General features: G+C 49.8%; 1 protein-coding gene across 23 annotated transcripts in view; it reads left to right on the top strand.

The window, feature by feature from the left end:
• Zmynd8 (zinc finger MYND-type containing 8) overlaps positions 1-23,695 on the top strand; it is a 103,204-nt gene that overhangs the window by 35,706 nt on the left and 43,803 nt on the right. For 17 of the 23 annotated variants that reach the window (XM_021155753.1, XM_029484368.1, XM_029484360.1 and 14 more), the window contains 8 exons: positions 4,856-5,074; positions 8,276-8,389; positions 11,026-11,118; positions 12,230-12,317; positions 13,784-13,839; positions 16,049-16,126; positions 17,474-17,589; positions 22,180-22,661. In XM_021155753.1, coding sequence (XP_021011412.1) covers positions 4,856-5,074; positions 8,276-8,389; positions 11,026-11,118; positions 12,230-12,317; positions 13,784-13,839; positions 16,049-16,126; positions 17,474-17,589; positions 22,180-22,661 — 1,246 coding nt within the window. The remainder of the gene's footprint in view (positions 1-4,855; positions 5,075-8,275; positions 8,390-11,025; positions 11,119-12,229; positions 12,318-13,783; positions 13,840-16,048; positions 16,127-17,473; positions 17,590-22,179; positions 22,662-23,695) is intronic. The other 6 variants (XM_021155754.2, XM_021155756.2, XM_029484397.1 and 3 more) reach the window with 1 other exon arrangement.

Raw genomic sequence — 23,695 nt, 5'->3', positions numbered from 1 at the left:
GAACTCAGAAATCCGCCTGCCTCTGCCTCCCGAGTGCTGGGATTAAAGGCGTGCGCCACCACGCCCGGCTTTTCTTCTTCTTTTATTTATTTTTTTAAAGATTTATTTATTATTATACATAAGCACATTGTAGCTGTCTTCAGACGCTCCAGAAGAGGGCGTCAGATCTCATTACGGGCGGTTGTGAGCCTCCATGTGGTTGCTGGGATTTGAACTCAGGACCTTTGGAAGAGCAGTCCGTGCTCTTACCCACTGAGCCATCTCTCCAGCCCCCAGGAGCCAGGTTTTTCATGTCATCTAATTTAAAGTTAAATGGATGACTGTGATCTCCTGTTAGAAGGCACAGATCTAGTCGTTTGGGAGGGGTAGAAACTGTCTCTGGTGAAGGGAAGCACAGAGGTGTTGCCTCCTCAGGGTCTCAGGGCAAGTGGGGTTAGTCTTGCTGTTGACATCTGGCCCCTACCACCTGGGGGCCATCCTAGCTAGTAGGAATGAAAGACTCAGCCGGGCGTGATGGCGCACGCCTTTAATCCCAGCACTCGGGAGGCAGAGGCAGGCAGATTTCTGAGTTCGAGGCCAGCCTGGTCTACAAAGTGAGCTCCAGTACAGCCAGGGCTATACAGAGAAACCCTGTCTCGAAAAACCAAAAAAAAAAAAAAAGGAATGAAAGACTCAAAAAGAAACACACTGCTGTGGGTGTGGCTCAGTTTGTGAAGCGATTGCCTTGCAAGTATGAGGGCCTGACCTGAGTTTAAGAAACCCTTGTACTTATGTGACAATGCTCAAAGTGTCTACTTGCATTGCCAGCCCTGGGGAGGTGGCCGGCTACAGGGGGTTTCCAGGGGCTCACTGGTCAGCCAGGCTAGCCTACGGAGTGAGTTCCAGGCCAGTGAAAGCCTGTCTCAGGACGTGGAGGGCCCTCCTAAGGATGACCTGAGATTGTCATTGTCTCCTCTGGCCTCCACAGGGATGTGAGCTCACACGTGCGTGTCCAGGAGTGTCTGAGAATTGGCTGTCTTTCTGTTCTCTTTCTTCTCTTATGTAACCTCATGTTAAAGGAGCTTCTGAGCGAGGTCGTGACTGTCTACACCTCCCTTCCCAGTACTTGGGAAGCTGAGGCTAGAGTATCAGAGTTCAAGGCTCCATAAATTAGAGGCCAGCCTAGGCTTCACAGTGAGTTAGTGGCTAGCCTGGGCTATCTACCTAGCAAGGCCTAGTCTTATACAAACAATTAGCAAAAGCAGTCAGTGATGACCAGTCTCTAAACTCACCCATTTCAGTAACATGTCAGCCTCCTGCTCATGATGGTTGCCTGTCAGCCATCACCCCGTTGTCAGTCACCTGATGGTCTCAAGTGGGTCTCAGATAAATGTCAGTGTTCCCCTGCATAGCTGTTGCTCGGGGTTTGACAGAGGGTGGGATGCCGTGGCTTCAGAAAACATTTAGGGTATGGGGACGGCGGGGTGAGGTTGAAGAGACACAGGGCCCGAGCTTGCCTCTGGGGACCTGCTCTGAGCAGCCATTGCAGGAGATCCGGAAGGCGGCCAGCTCTACCAGGTCACATGACTTCACTCCTAGCATCTGGGACACTCACTGTGTGAGCGGGTTAGTGGCTTTCTCTTAGAGCTTCAGTTAGATCGTCAAGAGGGCTTTGGATAAGCACTGTCTAAGGTTGACTGACAGGTAGATTAGCCTCACTAGGCAAAGGCGAGAGAGTCTTGCCCCTTGGTTATTTCTAGCATATGACATTTGCAGAAAGGGGCGGTTCTCATGCACTCTATCAAGGGGGATCACAAATAGTTAATTCATTCTGAGATAGACTCACCGTATGACCCTGGCTGGCTTGGAACTTATTATGTAGACCAGGCTGACTTCATATTCACAGAGATCCAGCCTCTGTCTCAAATGCTAGGATTAGAGGTATGTGCCACCATACCAGCATTTCTAAAGGGGGATTTATTCTTTTTTTTTTTTTTAAGTTATATTATGTGTGTTTGCTTGCATGAGTTTCTGTATGTCGTGTGCATGCAGAGAGCCCTTGGAGGCCAGATTTGGTGGAATTGGAGTTATACAAGGTTGGTATCTGCTGTGTAGGTGTTGGAAACTGTGTGCATGCACATTTATGCCCCATTTGTAGTGTAGTGCCCATAGAGACCAGAAGGTATGGGATCCCCTGGATGAACTAGAATTAAAAGTGTGAGCTGTGGGTACTGGGAACTGAGCCCAGGTCCTCGGAAAGCATAGTCAGTGCTCTTAACCAGTGAGCCATCTCTCCAGCCCTTCACTTATTATTCTCACAGAAATCCTAAATTGCAAACATCTGCAGGCTCCAGTGCTGATGAAAACATCCCTGGAGTGAGTGGATAGGTCTTTTCCATTTTCTTGTTAAGCTGACCTGGGGCAGGAGCCAGGGAATAAAAACATTTACTCTGTAACCTGCAATTATCCCCTTGTCGTGCGCACGGGCTGCAGCCTGTCTGCCTTGCTGTAGGGCCACTTACATACTTGAGACATGTGGGAGAGGGGAGTCAGAATCCATTTTACCTGAACTGGTTGGCTTTTCCTTTAAAAACCTCCACATTTGTTATCAGGTTCTTCTTGTGGAGTAGAAAAACAGAGGCCATAAGGGAAATATGTGATTGACAGGGCTGCTGTCCTCTGTGGTCACTGAAGTTCCTGGAGTGGGAGGCCCCTGAAGAGAACAGAGTCACCTGGTTGTCCCTTTGGTCCTGAGGACACCCACTTGGGGTGAGGCAGAGATGGAGCCTGGGGGGGGGGGGACTTCTGGGCCATCAAAGAAATAAAAGCGGGATCAGAAATTCCCAGTTGGGCTGCGGTGTCAGATTGGGTTATTTGATCCCTGAGTTTTGGCCCTGACTCTTTTGTTAGAGAGATGGGTGTTGTTAAATTATAAGGTTGCCTCAAACTTGTGCGGCACAGAACATTGAAAAACAACGTACCGTTTAGAGACTATCCCAACAAGGATATTCCTCCCTGGAAATAGAGCAGAGCGGTCACCCAAGCCCCTCCTGGTGATTCGGGAAGATGGAGCTGTTTACTTAGGGAGATTTAAAAAGACTGATTCCCAAGATGAGCAAAATGCCGCCAAGACTCCCTGGAGGAGTTTGGGGAAGCAGATATCTGCAGAGCTCGGATGCCTCGGACTGCTTGGCCTAAAATCCAGGGGAGAACCCGAGCTGCCTGCAGCTCTGAGCCTTTTCTCGTCCTTCAGGCTCTCGCCATTCTAATACAGACACGCGGCCTGGCTCCCTGGTTTAAGCCTTCCCTTAGAGTTTGTCCTGGCCTCAGTCCCCGGTCCTGAGGGCTAAAAGCAGCAGTAGACACGAACTCAGGAGCCTGGTCCTAATGAGAAGTGAGATTTTCAGTCAACAAAATGTTACAGTCGTTTTCATATTAGGTCAGTTTTTAAAATGTTGAAGTGTGTCTGTGTAAGTAGAGAAGTTAGTCACTTAGAGAATGACCTAGGAAACCCTGTTCGTTGCACACATATACACATACACTTTTTTTTTTTTTAATTAAAAACAATGTGTAAGAGTTTGTGGTATGTGAGACAGAGGGTGTGTGTGTATGTAATGGGGGAAGAGAGTGTATGTGAGAGAGTGTGTGTGTGTGTGTATGAATGAATGAATGAATGAATGATGGGCTTCTCTCCTTCCTTTCCATGGGTCCCAGGGATCGCAGTGGTTACTTAGGCTGGCCTTTACCTGCTGTGGCCTCCTGTCATTCTCTGAGGCTGGCATCTCCCAGTCCCTCTGCCTTGGTTCCCAGGCCCTGGGATTATAAGCACAGTCCTCTTTGCTTACCCATGTTATCAGGATTTGTGCTGTGTGTAGCCAGTATGAGGTCTTGCTGGAAGAAATGGTGTTTTACTGGCAGGGGGCTTGTGTCGTGTAAATGTGACCCCTGCACAGGCTCCTTGGTTCGTTGGAAGGCATCTTGTTTCCCTGTGGGTTCTGAAGATCACAGAGCTGTCCCTAGGCCCGTTGACAGTCACCACTGGACAACTCCAGGTGGATGACAGTCACTACTGGACAACTCAGGGTGGACTTCCCAGGTTTCTCTGTGTTTGGCTCTGCCATGCTGTTGCATGTCTAGAGGCTTCCTGATGCTGTCCACACAGGAAGATGTCTGGTTCCCAGGAACTGGCTGGCCCTTTCCTCTGTATGTCTTTGTTGGTTCTGATGTGGTGGCCAGGCTTCCTGGCAGATGGGAGCACCCTGTTCGAGGATCAGGGCTTTGGGGAGCCTATTGGAGATATTTTCTACCTTGGAGACAGATTTAAGCAAATGGAGGATAATCTTGTGCCAGCCAAATCTAATTGTTTTTACCCTCCAAATATGACTATTTAAAGCTCACCAGAGCAGATTGCCAAACCTGTGTCGGCTCTGTAAATTTGGGCTCACGCACATTGGGCGGGCCATTCACAGTTTTTGTGAGTAGTGGCTGTGCTGCCATTTAATACCAAAGTGTTGGGACTCTCAGCTCCATTTTACAGATGAGAAAATTGAGGGGGGAGGTAGAGAGAGACACAGTGCAGGTCACATAGCTGCTTAATGGATGGGAGGGATTTAAAGTGTGCACTCAGGCCGCGTAGCCACTAACTCTCAGGTGCTGGCTTTCAGTGCCTGGCCTTTTAACATAGAGGCAAGTGGCTGCATAGCTGTGGACCAGCCACTGCTGTGTTTAGTTGGGAGGTGGAGATGGCCTGGCTGTGTAGCGGGGTTGTGAGGGGTGTGATGTTGTCGGTGTGTGTTCTTGATGTACTTGTGCAAATGACTGCTCAGAAACCACCTGTGTTTTGAAACCCCACCTGTCTTTCTTGCCTACATTTCAGTCAGAGCTAAGACATGGTCCGTTTTACTATATGAAGCAGCCACTCACCACAGACCCTGTTGATGTTGTACCGCAGGACGGACGGAATGACTTCTATTGCTGGGTTTGTCACCGGGAAGGACAAGTCCTTTGCTGTGAGCTCTGTCCCCGGGTTTATCACGCTAAGTGTCTGAGACTGACATCGGAGCCAGAGGGGGACTGGTTTTGTCCTGAATGTGAGGTTAGTTCCTGATGAATGAATTCATTACCTGCCTCAATTCCTCTCCTTTCTCTTTTCTTCCTTTTTATTTTTTAAAAAATTTCAAAATAATCCAAATAGAGGGAAAGAGAAATGTCTTGCCTCCTGCCTGCTCTACCCTGGCCGCCCCCTCTGGGGACCCGCCTCTGCGCTGGCTGCAGTGGGGCAGCTCTTGGAAAGACATGTCGCCTTGCCTGTCCCCGAGCCTTGGGAGCGAGCGCTTTGAGACCTGCCGCGTTGTGCGTCTGCTGCTTCTGCCGTGAGTGCCTTGGAAGGGACCTTGTAGATCTGTAATGGTTGACGCCTTTTGAAAAGATCCCGCGCTGTGTTTCCTCTCATTCTTCGGCCTTGACTCCTCGCCAGTAGCCTGCTGGGAAGACCGCTGTAGTGTGTGTGTGTTCCACGAGGTGACCGGCTCCCGTTTTCTATCATGCGACCTGCATTTCTCCAGTGCCTGTTAGGTACCGGGGATTCAACAACACATTCGACAGAGTGGATAACCTTTTCTTATTATTTATTGTTATTTTGGGCAAAGATGGACAAAATCTGAAAGTTTCTTATAGCAGAAAGTAGAAGAAAAGTAGGAAGGTGGGGACGGAAGACGGGAAGAGGAAATTGAGGTGCGATGTCTCCCCCACTTTAAGAGTCCAGGCCTGGGAAGGACACACTGAGGTTTAAGGAGGATCCGAAGGGCAGGACATCTGGGCAGAGAAGGCCACAGGTTCAGGGCTGCCTCTGTGTGAGGCAGGCTGAAGGCAGCCCATCCCGAGTCTTGTCAGCAGCTCCACTGTCAGTGAGCCGACTGCTCGAGCTCTGAGTCTGCGTGTCTCCCACTGTGATGTTCTCTGCTGAAAACCAGAGTGTCGCTCACACACGTCACTTCATGTAGAACTTCTCTGGGATTCCGGCGGGCACTGGATTAGATCGTGAGGGAGCTTCCTGTGTGAGAGGGAAGCGCCACCCAGATGTGTGTGTGTGCACGTGTGCGCATGTGTGTGTGTGTGTGTGTGTGTGTGTGCATGAGCGTGTGCATGCATGCGGGGTTGGGGGTTGGGGGAGGTGGCGGATCTCAATATAGGAAGATGTCCAATATGCCGCTCTTGGGTGGGGAAAGGAGGAAAATGAAATTCTCGGAAAGAAATTAGACTTTAAAACAAATGATGGTGATGTCTAAGGGGTCTTCTGCATCTGTCATGGCGAAGCTGGCTGCTGGCCCTGCTGGGCTTGCTCCAGACAGACTTGCACTGTATTGACAGGCTTCCCGCTCTGTTCAGAGCTGGGCTTGCTTCCCCAGAGTGTTGTGGGTTCTCCAGCCTTCTCTACAAGTGATGGTTGTAGAGGGAGGTGTCTGAGACCCCAGAGTTTGTGACTGTTCTATGTGGGAAGTAGCCTGCTGGGGAAGGGCCAGCCACTTGGTTCAGAGCCAAGCTTGTGTCTCTCACCAGCACAATCATGGCTCCTCTCTGTCCCCACGGCTGCTGCCGGAGGCTCAGGTATCCTGTGTGGATAGGCAATGTTTTCCCTAAGAGAACAGCACATCTCTATACTTCTCTTGTATCAAGAGATATTTCCCAGGATCCTCCAGCTAATTGGCCTTTGGGCTCCTTGGTTAGTGCTGCTCATGAATTTCCCTGTTAAAAAGTTGACCGGGGACACTTTTTTGTTCTGTTGACTGGTCCCGGCCAGAGAGAAAGAGGAGTAGAGGTCGGAGGTGGAGCGACAGGCGGGCAGGTGACTCAGGATCTGTGGCATACTGAAAGACACTGCATTCAAGCAAGCAGGTGTACTTCCTGTGTGTTCAGATTCAGGGCCCTCAGTTTTTCCCTCGGGTGAATTGTAAAGACAGCTGAGAAGATGAAATGGAGTCTGTTAGTGTGCTCTGCACTCTTGTCAGATTTTTTTTGAGTGACTCTTTGTGGTCCTTCTCTTGACAACCAACCACAGTGGGAGCTTGTTGGAAGGCCCCGGAGATGTGACAGATGGAAACTGATTCCAAATTAATGGAGAAAATGTTGCATCTCTCCTTCATAGCCCGACTGGAAGAGGCCTCAACACCTCAGGATTTGCTAATTTTTTTTGTTTGTTTGTTTGTTGCCACATAAACCTCAGAATCCCCGAGATCTGGTACGGGGCGGGGGTGGGGGGGCTTTCGCAGCAGTCTGGCTACAGTTGATTATCTGGGTGTCCCTTTGATAAGGATGTCCCTTATGAAATGAAGGTTTTGAGCCTGGTGTGATGGCACACACTGGTAAACTCACTTTGGAGGCTGAGTCAGGGGCATTGGGAGTTTGAGGCCAGCCTGGGCTACAATAGAGTCTGTCTCCAAAGAGAAGAGAGGAAGGAAGGGAAAGGTGAAGAAAAAAAGGTAAGGGATGGAAAAGGGAAAGGGAAGAAAAGGGTAACTGGATTTGGAGGTGCACACCTTTAGTCTTGACGCTAGGGAGGCAGAGGAAGTGGTTCTCCGTGAGTTCCAGGCCAATCTGGGCCAGCCTAGTCACAGGTTTTATAACAAGGAAAGGAAAAGGGAGAGGTTTCCTCTTGCAGAGCGTCCTTGGGCGTGGACCAGTGGAGTTGTGTTCCCTGTTGGCTGATCCCTTCCCCTAATTCTTCCCTAAGGAGCTCCAGCCCCTCTGTGCCAGCCACATTTTTGAGAATGGCTGTGCCGGACTCCTCAGCCACAGCCCAGGGCCCAGGAAGTTGCTCACAGGCCCATTCCATCTACTCTCCCTGGCGTTTGTTTGCTGGCTCAGTTTTTGTTGTTTTCTGAGTCAGGGTCTCTCTGTCCTGGAACTCACCTGGTAGACCAGGCTGGCCTCGAACTCACAGAGATCCTCCTGCCTCTGCCTCCCAAATTCTGGGATCAAAGGTGTGTGCCACCACCACCTGCCTCACACTCAGTTCTTAAACCCCAAGGGTTATGGTCCTGCACTGTTCCAGGTCCCAGGTCCAATCACGATACCTTCATCGGCCTGAGTCACCTCCCTGCACAGTGTATGTGTGGATTGATGACTGAAGTCTTTGCCCACAGATGTCATACGCGTTGGTCTTGTGGTTTGGAGTCCTTTCTTCCCGTGTAGGTGGGAATGACTCTTACCTGTGAGTGCAGAGATAGAAGGAGACTAACTGGCGGTAATGTTTCTTTCCCCTAACGGCCCTGTGTGTGTGTGGTTTTTTGACTTGTAGAAGATTACAGTAGCAGAATGCATCGAGACGCAGAGCAAAGCCATGACCATGCTGACCATTGAACAACTGTCCTACCTGCTCAAGTTTGCCATTCAGAAAATGAAGCAGCCAGGGGTAAGAGGCCTGTTCCCCGCTGGGAGCCGGATGACCATCGCCACTTGTTCCCTCTGATGACCTACAGGTTCCCTTGTGGCACACAGACACGCTCTTGGGGCCCTTCCTGTATGTACAGACAGGAGATACGATAGTCCGTCTTGAGAGAGTCTAGCGGGGAGACAGCGGGAGTGAGATGTGGGTGGGGTGTTGAGATTCCGAAGACAAGTGCGAGATCAGACCCAACGCGGTCAAACCCCACCATTGGAGGAGGGACTCCGTGCTCTTCCCCGGGGCCTGTGTGAAATTCTGTGAGAACAGAGTGGCAGCCCAGGTTAGTTAAGACTGAGGCAGAGAGCTCTCTGTGGGTGAGACTGTCTGTTGTTACAGGGATGGGGCTTGAGATCTTCTGTGTAGGAAGGAAGGTGGGCTGCCTACCCCATTTGTCTGTCAAGGGATGTACCTCACAGCAGTGCCCTCCTGAGAGGCTCCACCATGCCAGCACTGCTGTGTTTGGTGTGTTTAATCGTTTCGGGAAAGTGTCAGAAAAATGCTTTTTGAAAATTGTTTCTTGTGGTACTGGTATGGAACCTAGGGCCCTGTGAACACTAGGTGAGTGCTCTCTTCTTGAGCTCTTCTTATCTCCAGCCCCAGGATGTGTCATGTTTGAAAATGGAATATTTAAACCCAGGCTTGGTGGTACATGCCTATAATCCCGGCACGAGGGAGGCAGACGTTCAAGGCCACCTCTATCTCCTTGACAGGTTTTGGTTTAGCCATGGTCACGTGGCTAGGCACTGGCAGAGGAGCCGACCACACACACACACACACACACACACACACACACACACCCATTGCTTAAAGACATAATTCATTACTTAGTCATTTTTCCTACAGATGAATTCAAGGAACATTTTGGGTGGGGCTCCCTCTTCTGTGTGCACACAGTCACCCTATGGTTTAAGGAAAGAGGTCACAGAGGCTCTCTCTTAGTGCTGCTGTTGGGGCTCAGCCTTTAAAGCTACTACAAAAGCACAGAAGTATGGCCAGCAACGTGTCCCAGGAGATAACATGCTTGTCGCAAAGTCGGCTGATCAGAGTGATCCCCAGGCCCCTGGCCTCCACACCCTCACATGCCTGCGCTCCCACACTTAGACCTTCATATGCCTGCATCCCTACACCCACACCCTCACAGGCCTGCATCCCTACACCCTCACATGCCTGCACCCCCACCCTCACCCCCTCACATGCTTGCGCCCCTACACATACACTAAAGAGATAAATGTGATAATGCAGAAAATAAAAGCAAAACCAAAAGCAGGCTTTGGCTTTGAGATGTATTCTGAAATCTGTTGTTACACAAGGAAAAAAAAAATTCAGTTCCTTCCATTGGCTCTTGTTAAACCAGAAAACTATTTTTCTCTTGAATCCCAGTCATTGCGAGTAAAGTATATAGCCAGAATATGGTACAAAGAGCAACAAAACAAAACAAAGCAAAACAGGGTTTCTCTGTGTAGCCCTGGCTGTCCTGGAACTTGCTCTGTAGACCACACTGTCCTTAAACTCACAGAGAGGCACCTGCTTCTACCTCCTCTGAGCGCGGAGACCAAAGACACTGCCATGCCCCGCCTCCCAGCCTGACTTTGTAGGATTCTAAACCTAAAAGAAAAACGGAAGGCATTCATTCTTTATGCATGATATATTTTAAAGAGATTTATTTTTTTATATGCGTGGGTGTTTTGTCTGTGCATGTACCATGTGCTTGCCTGGTGCTCTAAGAGCTCAGAGGAGCATTGACGCCTCTGGAACTAGAGTTACAGATGCTTAGAATTCACTCTGTGGGTGCTGGATGCCCACACACACTCACACACACACACACACGCACACAGCCAGACAAGGGTACCAGATTCCCTGGAGCTATACTTGCAGATGGTTGTGAGTTGCCCAGTATGGATGCTGGGAACCAAATCGAGTCCTCTGGTGAAGGAGCAAGAACTCTTAACCACCGAGCTATCTATCTAGCATCTCTTTCTTCCATCCATCCATCCATCCATCCATCCATCCCAATGCAGAGTTTCTTTGTGAAGCCCTGGCTGTCCTGGAACTAGCCCTGCAGGCCAGGCTGGCCTTGAATTCGGTTCCACCTGCCTCTGCTTCCTGAGTGCTGGGGTTAAAGGCTTGTGCTGCCATGCCCATCCAGTACCTCCTTTTAGCATTTTAAAATTAAAGAGTAAATACCTGCCGCCCACACCAACCAGTAGTTGCCCCTTGAGCCGATGCCTCAAGTGGATCAAGATCAAAATTCAGTGAGTCTGGCTTCTTGAGGGAGGAACAGAATCTCACTTCATGGGTTTCACACCCAGTGCTCACACTTTGGGAAAGTTTTTTGAGTCACCTTGTCAGCATCATTTCCCCCTCCAGTCAGTTGGTGCTGGGGTGTGGACTACACAGTCACTGTCCTTTGGAGGCCCAGAGTGGTCAGCAGTGTGGTAATTGTTTGTCTTAATGGAAGAAGGCAGAGGCTTGAGCATCTCGAGGTCATTCTGTGTGGTGATCGCTGGACCATGAACGTGTCTGCTTCTCAGCATCCTCGGCTGCCCATGCCTGATCTTCAGGGTAGTGATGGCTTTTTGCCTGTGTGTGTCTCTCTCTTACAGACGGATGCATTCCAGAAGCCCGTTCCACTGGAGCAACACCCCGACTATGCAGAATATATTTTCCACCCCATGGACCTTTGTACATTGGAAAAGGTTGGCCTCTACCACCGAGCCTGGCCGTAGTAGTAGTAGCACAGGTGTTGAGATAGCTCAGGCTCTCCCGTTCCTTCTCCCCGCCCTAACTCCAAGTGGATTATTCTGGACATCATCAGATAGAGCTTTCCGTCTTCCACGCCCTTTCTCTGTGACCTTCTCCCGGTAGGGGTGGCGTCTCAGGGGATGTTGAAATCCTAAGCGGTGTTCTTGAGGGATAGCCTCGCTTTTGAGAATTAGTGATTTGATTGATTGGCATCTCACCTCCTCCTGAGGTGAGAATGAGATCATGAGGAAGGAGGTAGAGAAGATGACATGTTTGGAAACCCTCAGATAAGCAGGAAAGGGGCTTCTCAGACCTGCCCATCAGGCTGTTTCTTGAATGCCCTTAGGTGGTTTTAAGAGTCTGTGCTAAAATTCTGTGATGAAAAAAATCACACTTTAAACACTTCGATTGAGCACATCTTTTTGTGCAGATTTCCCAACGCAGGAGCTAAATATGTGTTGGAAATACATCTGTGAGGGGCCGGGACTGGCCTGGCCTGGCCTGGCCTGTGCAGGGAAGAAAACAAAAGCCTCCATAAAGAGGGACAGGATGGCATAATGTCTGCATTGCTAACCCCCACCCCCATCCCCCACCCCCACCCCCAAAGCAGTAGATCAAACCAACTTTGGAAAATTGCCCAGACTTTTTGATATGCAGGAAATAGAAGGCATTAAATAAACAGTGGGGCAGGATCCTAGCTTCAGGCTGGGGGTGGGGGGGGGGAGGTGTCTTCACAGTCTCCCACCTCAGTTTCTCCTGTCAAACCTCACCGGCTTTTGTGAGGTGCGTGTGATATCCCACTATATGAGATGGTGCCCTTGATTGGATGAGGTTGCTGGATGGATGACAGCATTTTCAAGACGAGAATGCTCAAATCCCTGTGATGACTCCGGGCGCCTTTTATAGGGCTATAGATCTTGAACCTAATAGCATCCTGGGAGACGAGTCCAAGAACGCCGATTAATTCGGCAGATGGCTTCTATGAAAGGCGCGGGGACCCAGGTGTTAGCACTGCTGCCTGTATAGACTTCGACGGTCATAATGTTCTCTGGCTTCTCCTCCCAGAATGCAAAAAAGAAGATGTACGGCTGCACTGAAGCCTTCCTGGCCGATGCCAAGTGGATCCTGCACAACTGCATTATTTATAATGGGGGTGAGTGGCCCAGAGGTTCCCAAGGAGGAGGGTGTGCCGCTAGCATGGCCATCTCCTGCCTTTTGCTAAGATGCAGGTTTGATGGGTTCTGCCATGGCAGCACCTGCTGCTCTTCCAGACAATACGGGATTGGTTTCCCAGGACCCATGTTGGGCCTTTCAGAACTGCCTGTAACTCCAAGATTCCCTGGGGCTGATCCAGCTCTTCTGTCCTCTGCCGCTTCATTTCGTCTTTCCCGTACATATAGTTTAAAAGAGACTTAATAATAAAATCAGGCTTAGGTGGCTGGGAAGAGCTGAGTTGCCCTTAACGAAGCCTGTGTAAAAAAGCCAGGAGTCACGGCACCCGTCTGTCATTCCAGAGAATGTAGAGGCAGGGGAGTGTCTGCTGCTCTTGGATGAGTGAGCTGCAGGCTCTGCCGCAAAACACTTGGAGAGTGAACACACAGCTGATGGAGAGCTCTGTTTATTATGTCACACAAATGGGAATGGGCTCAGGTGGAGGAACACACACTTAACTCCAGCCGGGATGGCCAGTGTGGTGTGGGCTGGATGGAGGACAGGAGGTCCCTGCAGGTCTGCGGAGGCCGCCATTAAAGGCCCCTTCCTGTGCATTGTTGTTTGTTTAGTTGCCATGGCAACGTGTTATGTTGTGTAGGTATGGATACGGGCATACTCGATGAGTGCACATTCCTGTACGTGCCTGTGAGGGGAGGGGGCATGCACCTGTGTGTGTGTGCACGCCTGTATGTATGTGTGAGGCTTGAGGTCAACCTCAGAAACCCTCCACCTTGGCCTCTGGTTGTCTTGTGGGACCGTGTCGCTCAGGCTTGGAGCTGGCCTGTTAGGCTAGAGTGACTGGTCATTGAGTCCTTAGCCTTTCAAGGCTAGCACTGTACTGATGGGACCATCTCCTCAGCCCAACAAATTGACAGTTTCTGAAAATGGCTATCAGGATCAGATAGACCATAGCCCTTTGGCCATCCTGATCTCTCTTAATTGGTGCAGGAGAGAGAGGCTTGGCATCAGATCTTTGCTAGATGCCCAACTTGTTAGCTAAGAGTTCTGGTAGAGGCAGGGACTCTGGATTTTGACTCAATAGTCATTAAGTAAATGAGAATCATCTCACCTGTTTTTCTATAGTTTCAGGTGGAATCTTAGGGAGGCACCAGCCATTCTTCCTGGCCATGGTGTACTGGAATTACAGGGCTAAGTAAAGACTTTCTGCTAATTCTAGCCTTTAGAATGTCAGAGTACTTGAGGTAATTTATCTACGGAATTCCACACCAGCTATTCAGTTGCAAGATGCTGGCAAAGCTTGGTCCATGATAGATAAGTTTCAGCCTTTAAATGGTGAATCTTACGGGGAGGGGAACAAATTAAAATATCGCTAATGTGAGTGTGTAACCCCGAGGCAGGCTATTCACTGGTTGCCTGTGAAATAATCCTCTTTTCTTATTCCCTTAGGAAACCACAAGTTGACGCAAATAGCAAAAGTTGTCATCAAAATCTGTGAGCACGAGGTACGTGGTTTGGGGGGCTCTCCTAGAGGCAGGGCACCCCAGTGGGTGGCTGCAGTGACTTTTATGTGCACTGTGTTATGCATGGCATCATGTCTCTTCAAGCAACATCAGAGCAGGAAAGAGGAAACCCCAGTGTTATAGGAGGAGCCCCTTAGTTCAGCAGTGAAGATGGGAATAATCTTTAGGAAATTGTGCAGGGAATCCAGTCTTTGTCAGTTTGTCTGGTTTGACCTTGGCGTCTACAGTTGGGATTGAGTCAGGTAGCCGATGAATGACATCATTCACAAAGGAAGGCTTCATCCCTTCCTCCTTTTCCCTTTGTTTTCTTTCTTCCTTCCTTTCTTTCTTTCTTTCTTTCTTTCTTTCTTTCTTTCTTTCTTTCTTTCTTTCTTACTGAAAAAGGGGTCTCATTATACATCCTGACTAGCCTTGAACTTGCTGCATAGGTTGGGCTGGCCTCTGCCTCTGTAGTGCTGCGAGTAGAGGTGTAACCACTATGCCACCATTCCTGCCACATTGCTCAGCTGTGGTGGGTTTTTCCCCCCTCTCTCATATAACTTGATTGTGTGGTTTCTCAGGCATGAAATTCCCAGATAACAGCGTGTCATGATGTCAAGAGATGGGGCCTTTCTACTATAGTTGGTGGCAACTTTCTGACTGTTTCCAGGATAGCTTATGTTAGTGTGGACACCTACCTGGGTGCAAGTGTGTGAAACTGTGTGTTCTTTCAGCACAGGAAAGGCCTATCTTTGTAAAAGATTCATTCACTCATTCATTCACTCACTCATTCATTCCTTCATTCCTTCATTCTGTTTATGGGTACCTTTGTATTTATGTCCATCATGAGTATACAGATGCCTGAAGGGACCAGAGGCCATTCTCTTAGAAATGGAGTTACCTGTACTTTCAAGCTTCCTGAGTTGGGTGCTGGGAACTGACCCCAGGTTGGTGCCTTTAACCTCTGAGCCACCTCTCCAGCCCATCTATGTAAATTTAAAAAGTATACGTCTATGTGTATTTTCCTGCAGGTGATCAGGGGGCAGTGACATTTCACTGTCCTTCCTGGTTGTATTGCGTTGGCAGCGAGCCTTGACGCACCCCTCACTCTTAGCTTTTGGAAGGAGGGGTACAGCGCTCCCTCCCACTTCAGTCCCCAGTTACGCTAGCTCAGGAGGACGGACGTGGGCTGAGGAATGACGATGTCGCAGATCACCTGCTACATACATGTGCCCTGCCTGGCACCAGGAGGCAAGGAGCAATGTTGAGGAGACACAGGTTTTAGAGATCCACTGCTGGGGTTCAATTCCCTGCCCTACCTCTCTCTGCCACTGTGGACGCTCAGTAGGTTATTTGAATTTTTAGGGCTTCATCCCTTTCTGCAGTTAAAACGAGATGATCGTGGTCTGACCTTGTCCCACCGTGAGAAGTAAATAGACGCTCAGGCATGGAAGACTTAGGCTTGGTTGTGTTAAGGTGTTGGGACCGTGGATACCGTAACAGGCTATCTCAGTAGGCTCCGTCTGTGGAGTTAGCTGCTGTGTGGATTCTGTGTGTGTGGTTCATCATCCTGGACCACCTATGAAGTGGTGCCAGCCCAGAGTCACGAGCGGCTTGTTTTCTGAAGCCTCTGGGCTTGTCCAGGGTAAACACTGACTTTAGGTGAGACCATTGGTGGGGTAAGCTGTGCTGTCCACCTGTCCAAATAACATCTTAAAAGGGGGTCAGGACAGCCATGGTGTGGCTGATGTTCTGGTTGTTATTTGTCAGTCAGCAAACTGAGTGTGTACTGTTGTCAAGCTATGGTCTCAGCACTTGGGAGGTGGAGGCAGGAGACTCTCTTGGTCACTTTGAGGCCAGCCTGAGCTACCTGGCAAGATTCTGTTGCTCTCTGCCTGCCCCATAATACAAAAGAACTAGCCGGGCGGTGGTGGTGCACGCCTTTAATCCCAGCACTCGGGAGGCAGAGGCAGGCGGATTTCTGAGTTCAAGGCCAGCCTGGTCTACAAAGTGAGTTCTAGGCCAGCTAGGGTTACAGAGAAACCCTGTCTCAAAAAACCAAAAACCAAAAGAAGAACTAAAAGAAGAAAATCTGATCTTGAAATGAAAGTCCAAGCACGGAAAGGGGTGGTGGATTTAGTAGGGCTTCCAGATGGGAGGCCCCCCCACCTCCCCGGGGGCTCCACACGATAATGTATCTTTCGCTTTGCAGATGAATGAAATCGAAGTATGTCCAGAATGTTATCTTGCAGCTTGCCAAAAACGAGACAACTGGTTCTGTGAGCCCTGTGTAAGTTGGATCCCGTTCTCTTGTTTCACTTTTGGAAATTCTGGTGCCTTTGGTGGCTATACCGAGACGACCCTCTCCGGGGACTTACGAGACGTAACTGGGTAACTGGGCTGACTGTCAAGGGGGGCTGTGACAATTGGGGTGCAGACCATAGGATGTGTCAGAACCACAGCTGCAGTTTGCATAGAGTCTGGTCAGTTCCTGTTTTAAGACCCTAGATACACATCCCCGGGGGACTGTCTGTCTCTCCAGAGAGATCGTTGGTTTATGGAAGTGCAAGGCTATGTGGTAAACTCTTCTTCGACAATGTTGGGCGTTGACCAAATCCAGTATGTTTTAAGCAATGGTTTTTAGCCTTCCCAATGCTGTGAGCCTTTGGCACAGTTCCTTCAGCCGTAAAAATGTTTTGCTGCTATCTCCTCACTGTAATTTTGCTGCTGTTATGGATCATAGCGTAAACTTATATTTTCCGTTGACCTTAGGGGAGCCGAGACCCACAGGTTGAGAACTGCTGGTTTCCAGAGTTGGGCATGGTGAGGTGGAGTGAGGTGGGGTGGAGGGTTTGAACAGGCAAGACTGGCTAAGTAAAGGATGGCTCAGGCCTCCCCTTGCCTCTGGAGATAAACACCAGTGGAGCTATAGCTTGGGGGAGCCCCAGCACTCAGTGTGGCTCCTGCAGCTTCTTACTTGTGTGTAACTCCACACTTTGTACAAACTTAGCACAGAGTAGGTGTTGACTGTTTCTGCCGTGCCTAAGGAGGTCACCCAGGACCCAAGCCTGATTCACTCTTTGAGCTTTAAGCTTTGCGCAGGCGCTGTTCAGGCTACACACCTGCCAGGGGTCACCTTGCTTGCTGCCATCTTCTTTTCACGCCTGGCTCATGTCCTATTTTGCCTTCTAATTACTGTGATAAACACCCAGGCCTGCAGCAGCGTGGGGAGGCAAGGGTAAATTTCGTCTTCTAGCTTCTATAGTACTTTATCCAGGGAACTTAAGACAGGACCTGGAGGAGACCGGCTCACCCCGCCTTGCTTCTCAGAGCCTGCACAGCTTGCTTTGTAATATACACAGGACCACCTGCCCACCAGCAGCTTGGACCCGCCCACAACAGACGTCAATAAAAGAAATGCCCTCCAGACCTGTCTATAGGCCTGTCCGACAGAGGCCGTTTCTTACTTGAGGTTCCCTCTTCCCAGATGACTCTAGCTTGTGTCCGGTTGACGAAAGCCTAATTAATCAGCACAGGGCTGTGCCCTCCCTGCCTCCCTGCGTTCAGGTTACCTTTCAGACTTGAATGTGTGTCTTGCTGCCAAATATACCGCCAACCCTGCCTTTTGTTCTTCTAGAGCAATCCGCACCCTTTGGTCTGGGCAAAACTGAAAGGATTTCCATTCTGGCCAGCGAAAGCTCTGAGGGACAAAGACGGGCAGGTTGACGCCCGTTTCTTTGGACAACATGACAGGTGGGAGCTTAAAACAGGCTGCGCGTGGAACTTTGGGGAATGCCATCACAGAGTGAAGGTGGCAGAGGGGTACTATGTTGTTCTTAAAAGCGAACTCTACCTTTATTTATTTATTTAATGTAAGTACACTGTAGCTGTCTTCAGCCACTTCAGAAGAGGGCATCAGATTTCATTATGGATGGTTGTGAGCCACCATGTGGTCGCTGGGATTTGAACTCAGGACCTTTGGAAGAGCAGTCGGCACTCTTAACCACTGAGCCATCTCACCGGCCTGAACTCTACCTTTTATCACTAGTGACTATGGCTATTGTTTTTATATATTGTCTTACCAACCTGTGATCTTGTTATTGCAAAATGTTTTCTGGTTGCCTGCCAAGCTTGGTGAGGGGAGGCTTCGTCCAGGTGTTTTGGAGTGTTAGCTTCAGGCGTGCTGGGAAAGAACCTCGTCTCCCTGGTTGGTTCTCTTGGTGGATCTGGCTTTGGAAGGAGTTCCGTGGCTCTGTGACATGCTGTTTGATGTAGACTTATTTATTCCTTTTGTCTTCCTGGAGTAAATTAAAACCTCTGTGCAAACCGCTTTTAAAAGTAATGTTTTCAGGAACCTGAGGTCGTTTCCCAGTTTGCCATTACACGAAGCTCCTAGCATTAGATGGAGTACCTCCCCTCCTCATCCGCCTTCCTGTGTATCTAAACTGGGAAGTGACAGAGGGGATGGTGTTTTGACAGACTCAAACCCTCCCTCCCAGCCTCCCCTTTCCTTCCTGCACAGGCTGAGTGGAGTTATGGAGTCGCTCTAGCAGCTCCCTTTGCTTGGCGCCCCGCCTGCCTGTGAACCACAGGTAGTCAGAGACACCACTTAACATGCAAGTTCCGTCATGATTAAATGAAGCAAAGGTTCCTTGGGAGTATGGCCCCACCCCCACATCTTGAGAAGATGTAGGAATGCAATAGGGGTTAAACTCATGTGCCACACAGAAAATAGATTTTTTTTGTGTGTGTGTGTGTGATAATCGGCATCTGATATAACATGCTCACTCTGTCACGTTGTGCTTGGCTTATGAATCAAAGCAAAAAAGAAAAGAAAAATCTCAATATTAGAGAGATTGAGTTTCTTACAGAAATTCCAGTGGTTCCCCCGTCGGGAGAACAGGTGGCAGTTTTTGAGGTAGTACTGGCTTTGGCGGGGTGCAGCACAGTTTAATTTTCCCACCCCACCCCATACCCTGCCCCATGGGGGGAGGGGCTCATGTAGCTTCAACTGGTCTCAACTTGTTTTATGTTAGTTGGTGTCTCTGGACTCCTGATCTTCTTTGCCCACATCCTGAGTGCAGAAATTCCAGGCGTACACCTAGATACCTGGTATTGTGTTGTTGGGGATAGAACCCAGGCTTCCTGTAGGCTAGGCAAGCCCTCTCCCCACCCTGTCCTGGTAGAATTCGTCCTGAATGTCAGCATTCCTTCAGTTAAAGGAATGCGCTCCCTCGGGCTCTCTCCCAGGGTGCAGTGCTTCAGCACGCAGGCAGACACTTGTCCAAGCTAGGCTCCCTGTCTCCCATCTGTAGGAAATGCTTGGTATGAAGGCCCTGGTGGACCTGGCTAGATGGGCAGTGCCCAGTGAAGGGCAGTGTCTGGAGCCTGAGCTGTAATTAGTGGTTTGAACTGGGTGCTCTGGGGAGAGGCAAGTAAGAATTTGCTTTCTGTTTTTAGAGTAGGAGGAGCTGGCGGCTGGCTGTGCCTTAGCCGGCTCCTCGAAGAGCATTTGAGGTGTTCACCATCTTAATGGGTTAAGACTCCCCTGTGCTAATCTGGTGGGTTTCTTTTAGGCACCGTGGCCCCACTGTGGTTGTGTGAACAGTGCCAACACCTTGGAGGCCTAAGGGGTCCCCATCCCCAGGATCTGGGGTGCACATTCTTCCCAGGAGAATTCTTGGTTCTGGGTGAGCCCCCATCTCTCCCCAGGCAGGGTTTTGTTGTTGTTGTTGTTTGTTTTTTGTTAGTTTTTCTGATAACCTTGGTTATGGTAGACTTATGTTTGTTTGCTTGGTTGTTTGGGACAGGGTCTCTCTGTGTGGCCCTGGCTATTCTGTGGAACTCCCTATGTAGACCAGCCTGGCCTCAAATACTCAGAAATTCGCCTGCCTCTGCCCCACCCCCTGTGCTGGACCAAAGGTGTGCGCTACCACATCTGGCCCTAGACAGTCTTAGTCACTCCAGGCGGCCTCATCTGCAGCCTCCTTCGCTGTGAGGAAATGTGAGGAAAGTGGTGATACGGGGATCCGAGAGTGCCCGACAACAGACTCTTCGATTGGGGGCCCCAACGTGAAAGCGTAGGTGTGTGCTCGTGAGGCGGGTCAGGCTAAATGACAGCCCAGAGCCTCTGACTGGGACGGTCAAGGTGATCGGTCTGAGTGTGAACCCATAGGGCCTCCAGCAGCGGGAGGCTCTGTAAGCTCCCCCTTCAAAGAATTGCCCCTTGGTTTTAGATCTATGTGCCGTGATCTAAAAATATAGGAACTCTTATGCTGAATGAGTGCAAGGCTTAAGGAAAATACCTGGGGTTACAGACATTTTGTCACCCTTTGTGAAGTACCTGCTTTTACCTCAGTCTAACTGATGAGAAAACTGGGCCCAGAGTACAATGGCTTGCCCAAGGTCCCTCTGGGGAAGAGCCTGGCCCCAAGGCTGCTGGGGCTCCTCCCTCAGGCTTTCTGTGTGAACAAATTCTCATTTCCTTTTAAGGACAAAGAGCTTATTCTTGTCTAGGCCCCTTAGGTGACTTGGGAACCTGGGGGTGGCTGGACAGTTATGACCTTGAAACCATACTAGTGTAGAGTGGGACAAGGAATTTGGGCCTGTGGCCCCTGGCTGAGGGGAGGGTCCTGGTGTTGACTCACAACTGTGGCATTTGCTGTTTTGGTATTCTCCTAGGTAGAAAATGTCCCGGGCTGGGAACCCGAGTGACTCTGACCTCTCCCTTACCTAGCCCCGAGCCCTGTCTCTTGTAGGTATTTGGTTTCTGTTCAACCTCGATCGGGTTCACCTGACTGGATATAACGGTCTTCAGGTCCCAGCAGAGAGGTATCCCTAGCACACACAGGGAGGGGAACTGCTCCCCAAGGCCAGCTGCGTGCTTGGGGGTTCTCACGTGCAGCCAGGCTGTGTGCTGAGCTTTACCTCTTCATTTCCTCCTCAGATGTCGGGGTTCAATGCTAGCTGTTGACATGGTGTAAAATATTGTAGACGCCGGCTGGTGGTGGTGCACTCCTTTATTCCCAGCACTTGGGAGGCAGAGGCAGGTGGATTTCTGAGTTCGAGGCCAGCCAGGGGTACACAGAGAAACCCTGTCAAGACAAAACAAACAAACAAAAAAAGTTGTAGACGTATCCTTCTGTTTCTCTTCAAAGATCAGGAAGACTGGGCAGGACTGGATCCAGTGTCGCAAGTGGGCACTTCAGACATAGCTGCATAGATGGTTCTCTTCTCAGAGCAAGAATCTTCTCTCCCCTGGCTCCCACCACATCCCATGGCTTTATGCAAGGCTTCTGTTGGAGGTCCAGGAACTCTTAAAGGTCTCCACAGAAAAGTTACAAACTAGGTTGAGGCTGTAGAGGCTGGAGTGCACAATTGGCGAGATGTTCTCCTGTCCGTTTTCCGAAGGAGTGGTGGTTGGGCTGTTCTCAGACCTTCCCGAGGTCCTGGGGGAAAGTACCAAGTTTCTTTTGGTTTCTGGGTCTCTGCAAAATGTCCTGGTGGTTGATAGAGGAGGTCCCTGAGGTAGCAAGCTCTGTGGAGAGTGTCCACCCCACAGCCAAAAGCTACTTAGCAGCAAGCGTTCTGGGTGGTTCTCTTCTCTAGTGTTACATGGGTGTGGCTAGGAAGTGAGGAGGCGGACACGGAAGCATCCTGAGTTGCAAGCTAACCTAGACAACATAGTGAGATTCTTGAGTAAAACTGAAAGGTACACCTGCGTGTGCAGCCCAGGGAGACCCAGGAAACAGGACCCTCTTCAGACGTGTCTGAGGAGGACTCTGTTTTCCTTCCCTGGAAGCAGCAGCAACCCGAAGGGATTATGGGATTAACTTTCTTATCTATCTATTTATCTATCTATCTATCTATCTATTTATTTATTTTTAATACTCATTTTGTTATTCATCCTTATGTATGTGCATGGGAGTGCCACCGCGTGTGTGTAGAGGCCAAAGGACAACCTGAGGGAGGTGGCTCTCCCCACCAGGGCTTTGCAGGAGCGGGTCGCCAGGCTTGGCAGCTGCAGCTCCACCCGCTGAGCCATCCATTTTGTTTCTAAGCGATTAAGATGGCTGAGTGTGCGAACCCTTTCACGTCTCTGGCTAAGTTTTGTTGTTAGTTTGCGTTCTATCCTTAATACCTCTGTGAAGTGGATCATTCATTAACCATTCAAAACAAGTCAATTATTTAAAAAGGAGGCCCCATATTTAAGAATCTTGGCAGGCGCTTGCCAGGCTAATTTGGTTTGCATTAAGAAAATTTTAAAAAAAAAGTAAACTACCTTGGAAATGGCTGAAGCTGACTCGGAGTCTCTCTCTCTCTCTCTCTCTCTTGCCGTCCTAGAGCCTGGGTTCCAGTCAATAATTGCTACCTCATGTCTAAAGAAATCCCCTTTTCTGTGAAAAAGACTAAAAGTATCTTCAACAGCGCCATGCAAGAGATGGAAGTTTACGTGGAGAACATCCGGAGGAAGTTTGGGGTTTTTAATTACTCCCCGTTCAGGACGCCCTACACGCCCAACAACCAGTACCAAATGCTGCTGGATCCCAGCAACCCCAGCGCGGGCACAGCCAAGACAGACAAACAGGAGAAGGTGAAGCTCAATTTTGACATGACAGCGTCCCCCAAGATCCTTCTGAGCAAGCCCCTTCTGAGCGGGGGTGCCGGCCGCAGGATCTCCCTGTCCGACATGCCTCGCTCCCCCACCAGTACGAACTCTTCCGTGCACACGGGCTCCGATGTGGAGCAGGACCCCGAGAAGAAGGCCCCGTCCAGCCACTTCAGCGCAAGCGAGGAGTCCATGGACTTCCTTGATAAGAGCACAGGTCAGCCCCAGTTGGGAGAGTTGGGTAGGAGGCCACTTGGTGCATTCTGGCGTCCCTGGATGCCTCCCTCATAGGTGCGAGCCGGCAGGCACCACCAGATCCCACAGATGAGGGAGATAGTTTCGAAGGAAGGCCAGGTGGGGCCATTCTTAGAAGCGGATGGCAATGGCCGGCCACAAACCCTACCGGGCTCGAGGCCACTGTCAGAGCCTCATGGCTGTTCGCAGCAGTGCCCTTGACTGTTTTCTTCTCATCACGGTGTAGTTGAAAGCTTAGTTTTTAATAACCTTTGTGTTAGGGTTGACTTAGATGTGACGAGACTGAGGTGAAAATTGACCCCCCTTGCCTCCTTCAGGGCTGGCGTTTTCCAGCTATGTGTTGTAGTTTGGAGACAACTGGTCTCCTATTGCAGGACTCCCCCTCAGCTGATGTGGCTTGGGGGACATATTTAATGTCTTTATGCCTTAGCCTTCCCACCTCTACCATGGCGACCGTAACTGGCTACGCCAAGGCTCCCCTATGTGTAAGCTCTGTTGAGAACACAAGGAGTCAGGACCCCACAGTAGGACAGGAGCAGCAACTGGGGCAGTGTTGACCATGGAATTCTTTTTCCTGGTGATCTCTGAAGTGCTGACTGCGAGAATCTGAGAAGAGATGCAATGGAGGGGTGACTTAAGGAATGGTTTTGGGCAGGAAGATCCTCCCGTCTCCCTCTTCCACGGGCTGGGCTTACAGGTGTACCCCACCACAGCTGCCCCATTAAAACCTGCTTGAAGTTAGCACATCGTAAAATAAAGTGTGTTCGTGTGCAAACCCCCCTTTGCTCTCTTGTTCCGCATTTCAAAAAAAAAAAAAATAGAGCTTTATAGGAATCTAAGAATGGTTGTGTTTAATTTAGTGTCTGTCTTCCCTTGGGTGGGATCCGTGGCATCGAGCTTTGTGGCAAAATTCCTTATTCCCTGGCAGAGTTTTTCTTCTTCTTTTTAAAGATGAGAACTTAGACTTCAAAGTCCCTATTCTAAAACTACACAACC

Source organism: Mus caroli, chromosome 2, assembly GCF_900094665.2.
Source record: "Mus caroli chromosome 2, CAROLI_EIJ_v1.1, whole genome shotgun sequence".
Classification (NCBI taxonomy): domain Eukaryota; kingdom Metazoa; phylum Chordata; class Mammalia; order Rodentia; family Muridae; genus Mus; species Mus caroli.
Note: the sequence above shows the minus strand (reverse complement) of the source record. Positions and strands in the feature narration are given on the sequence as shown.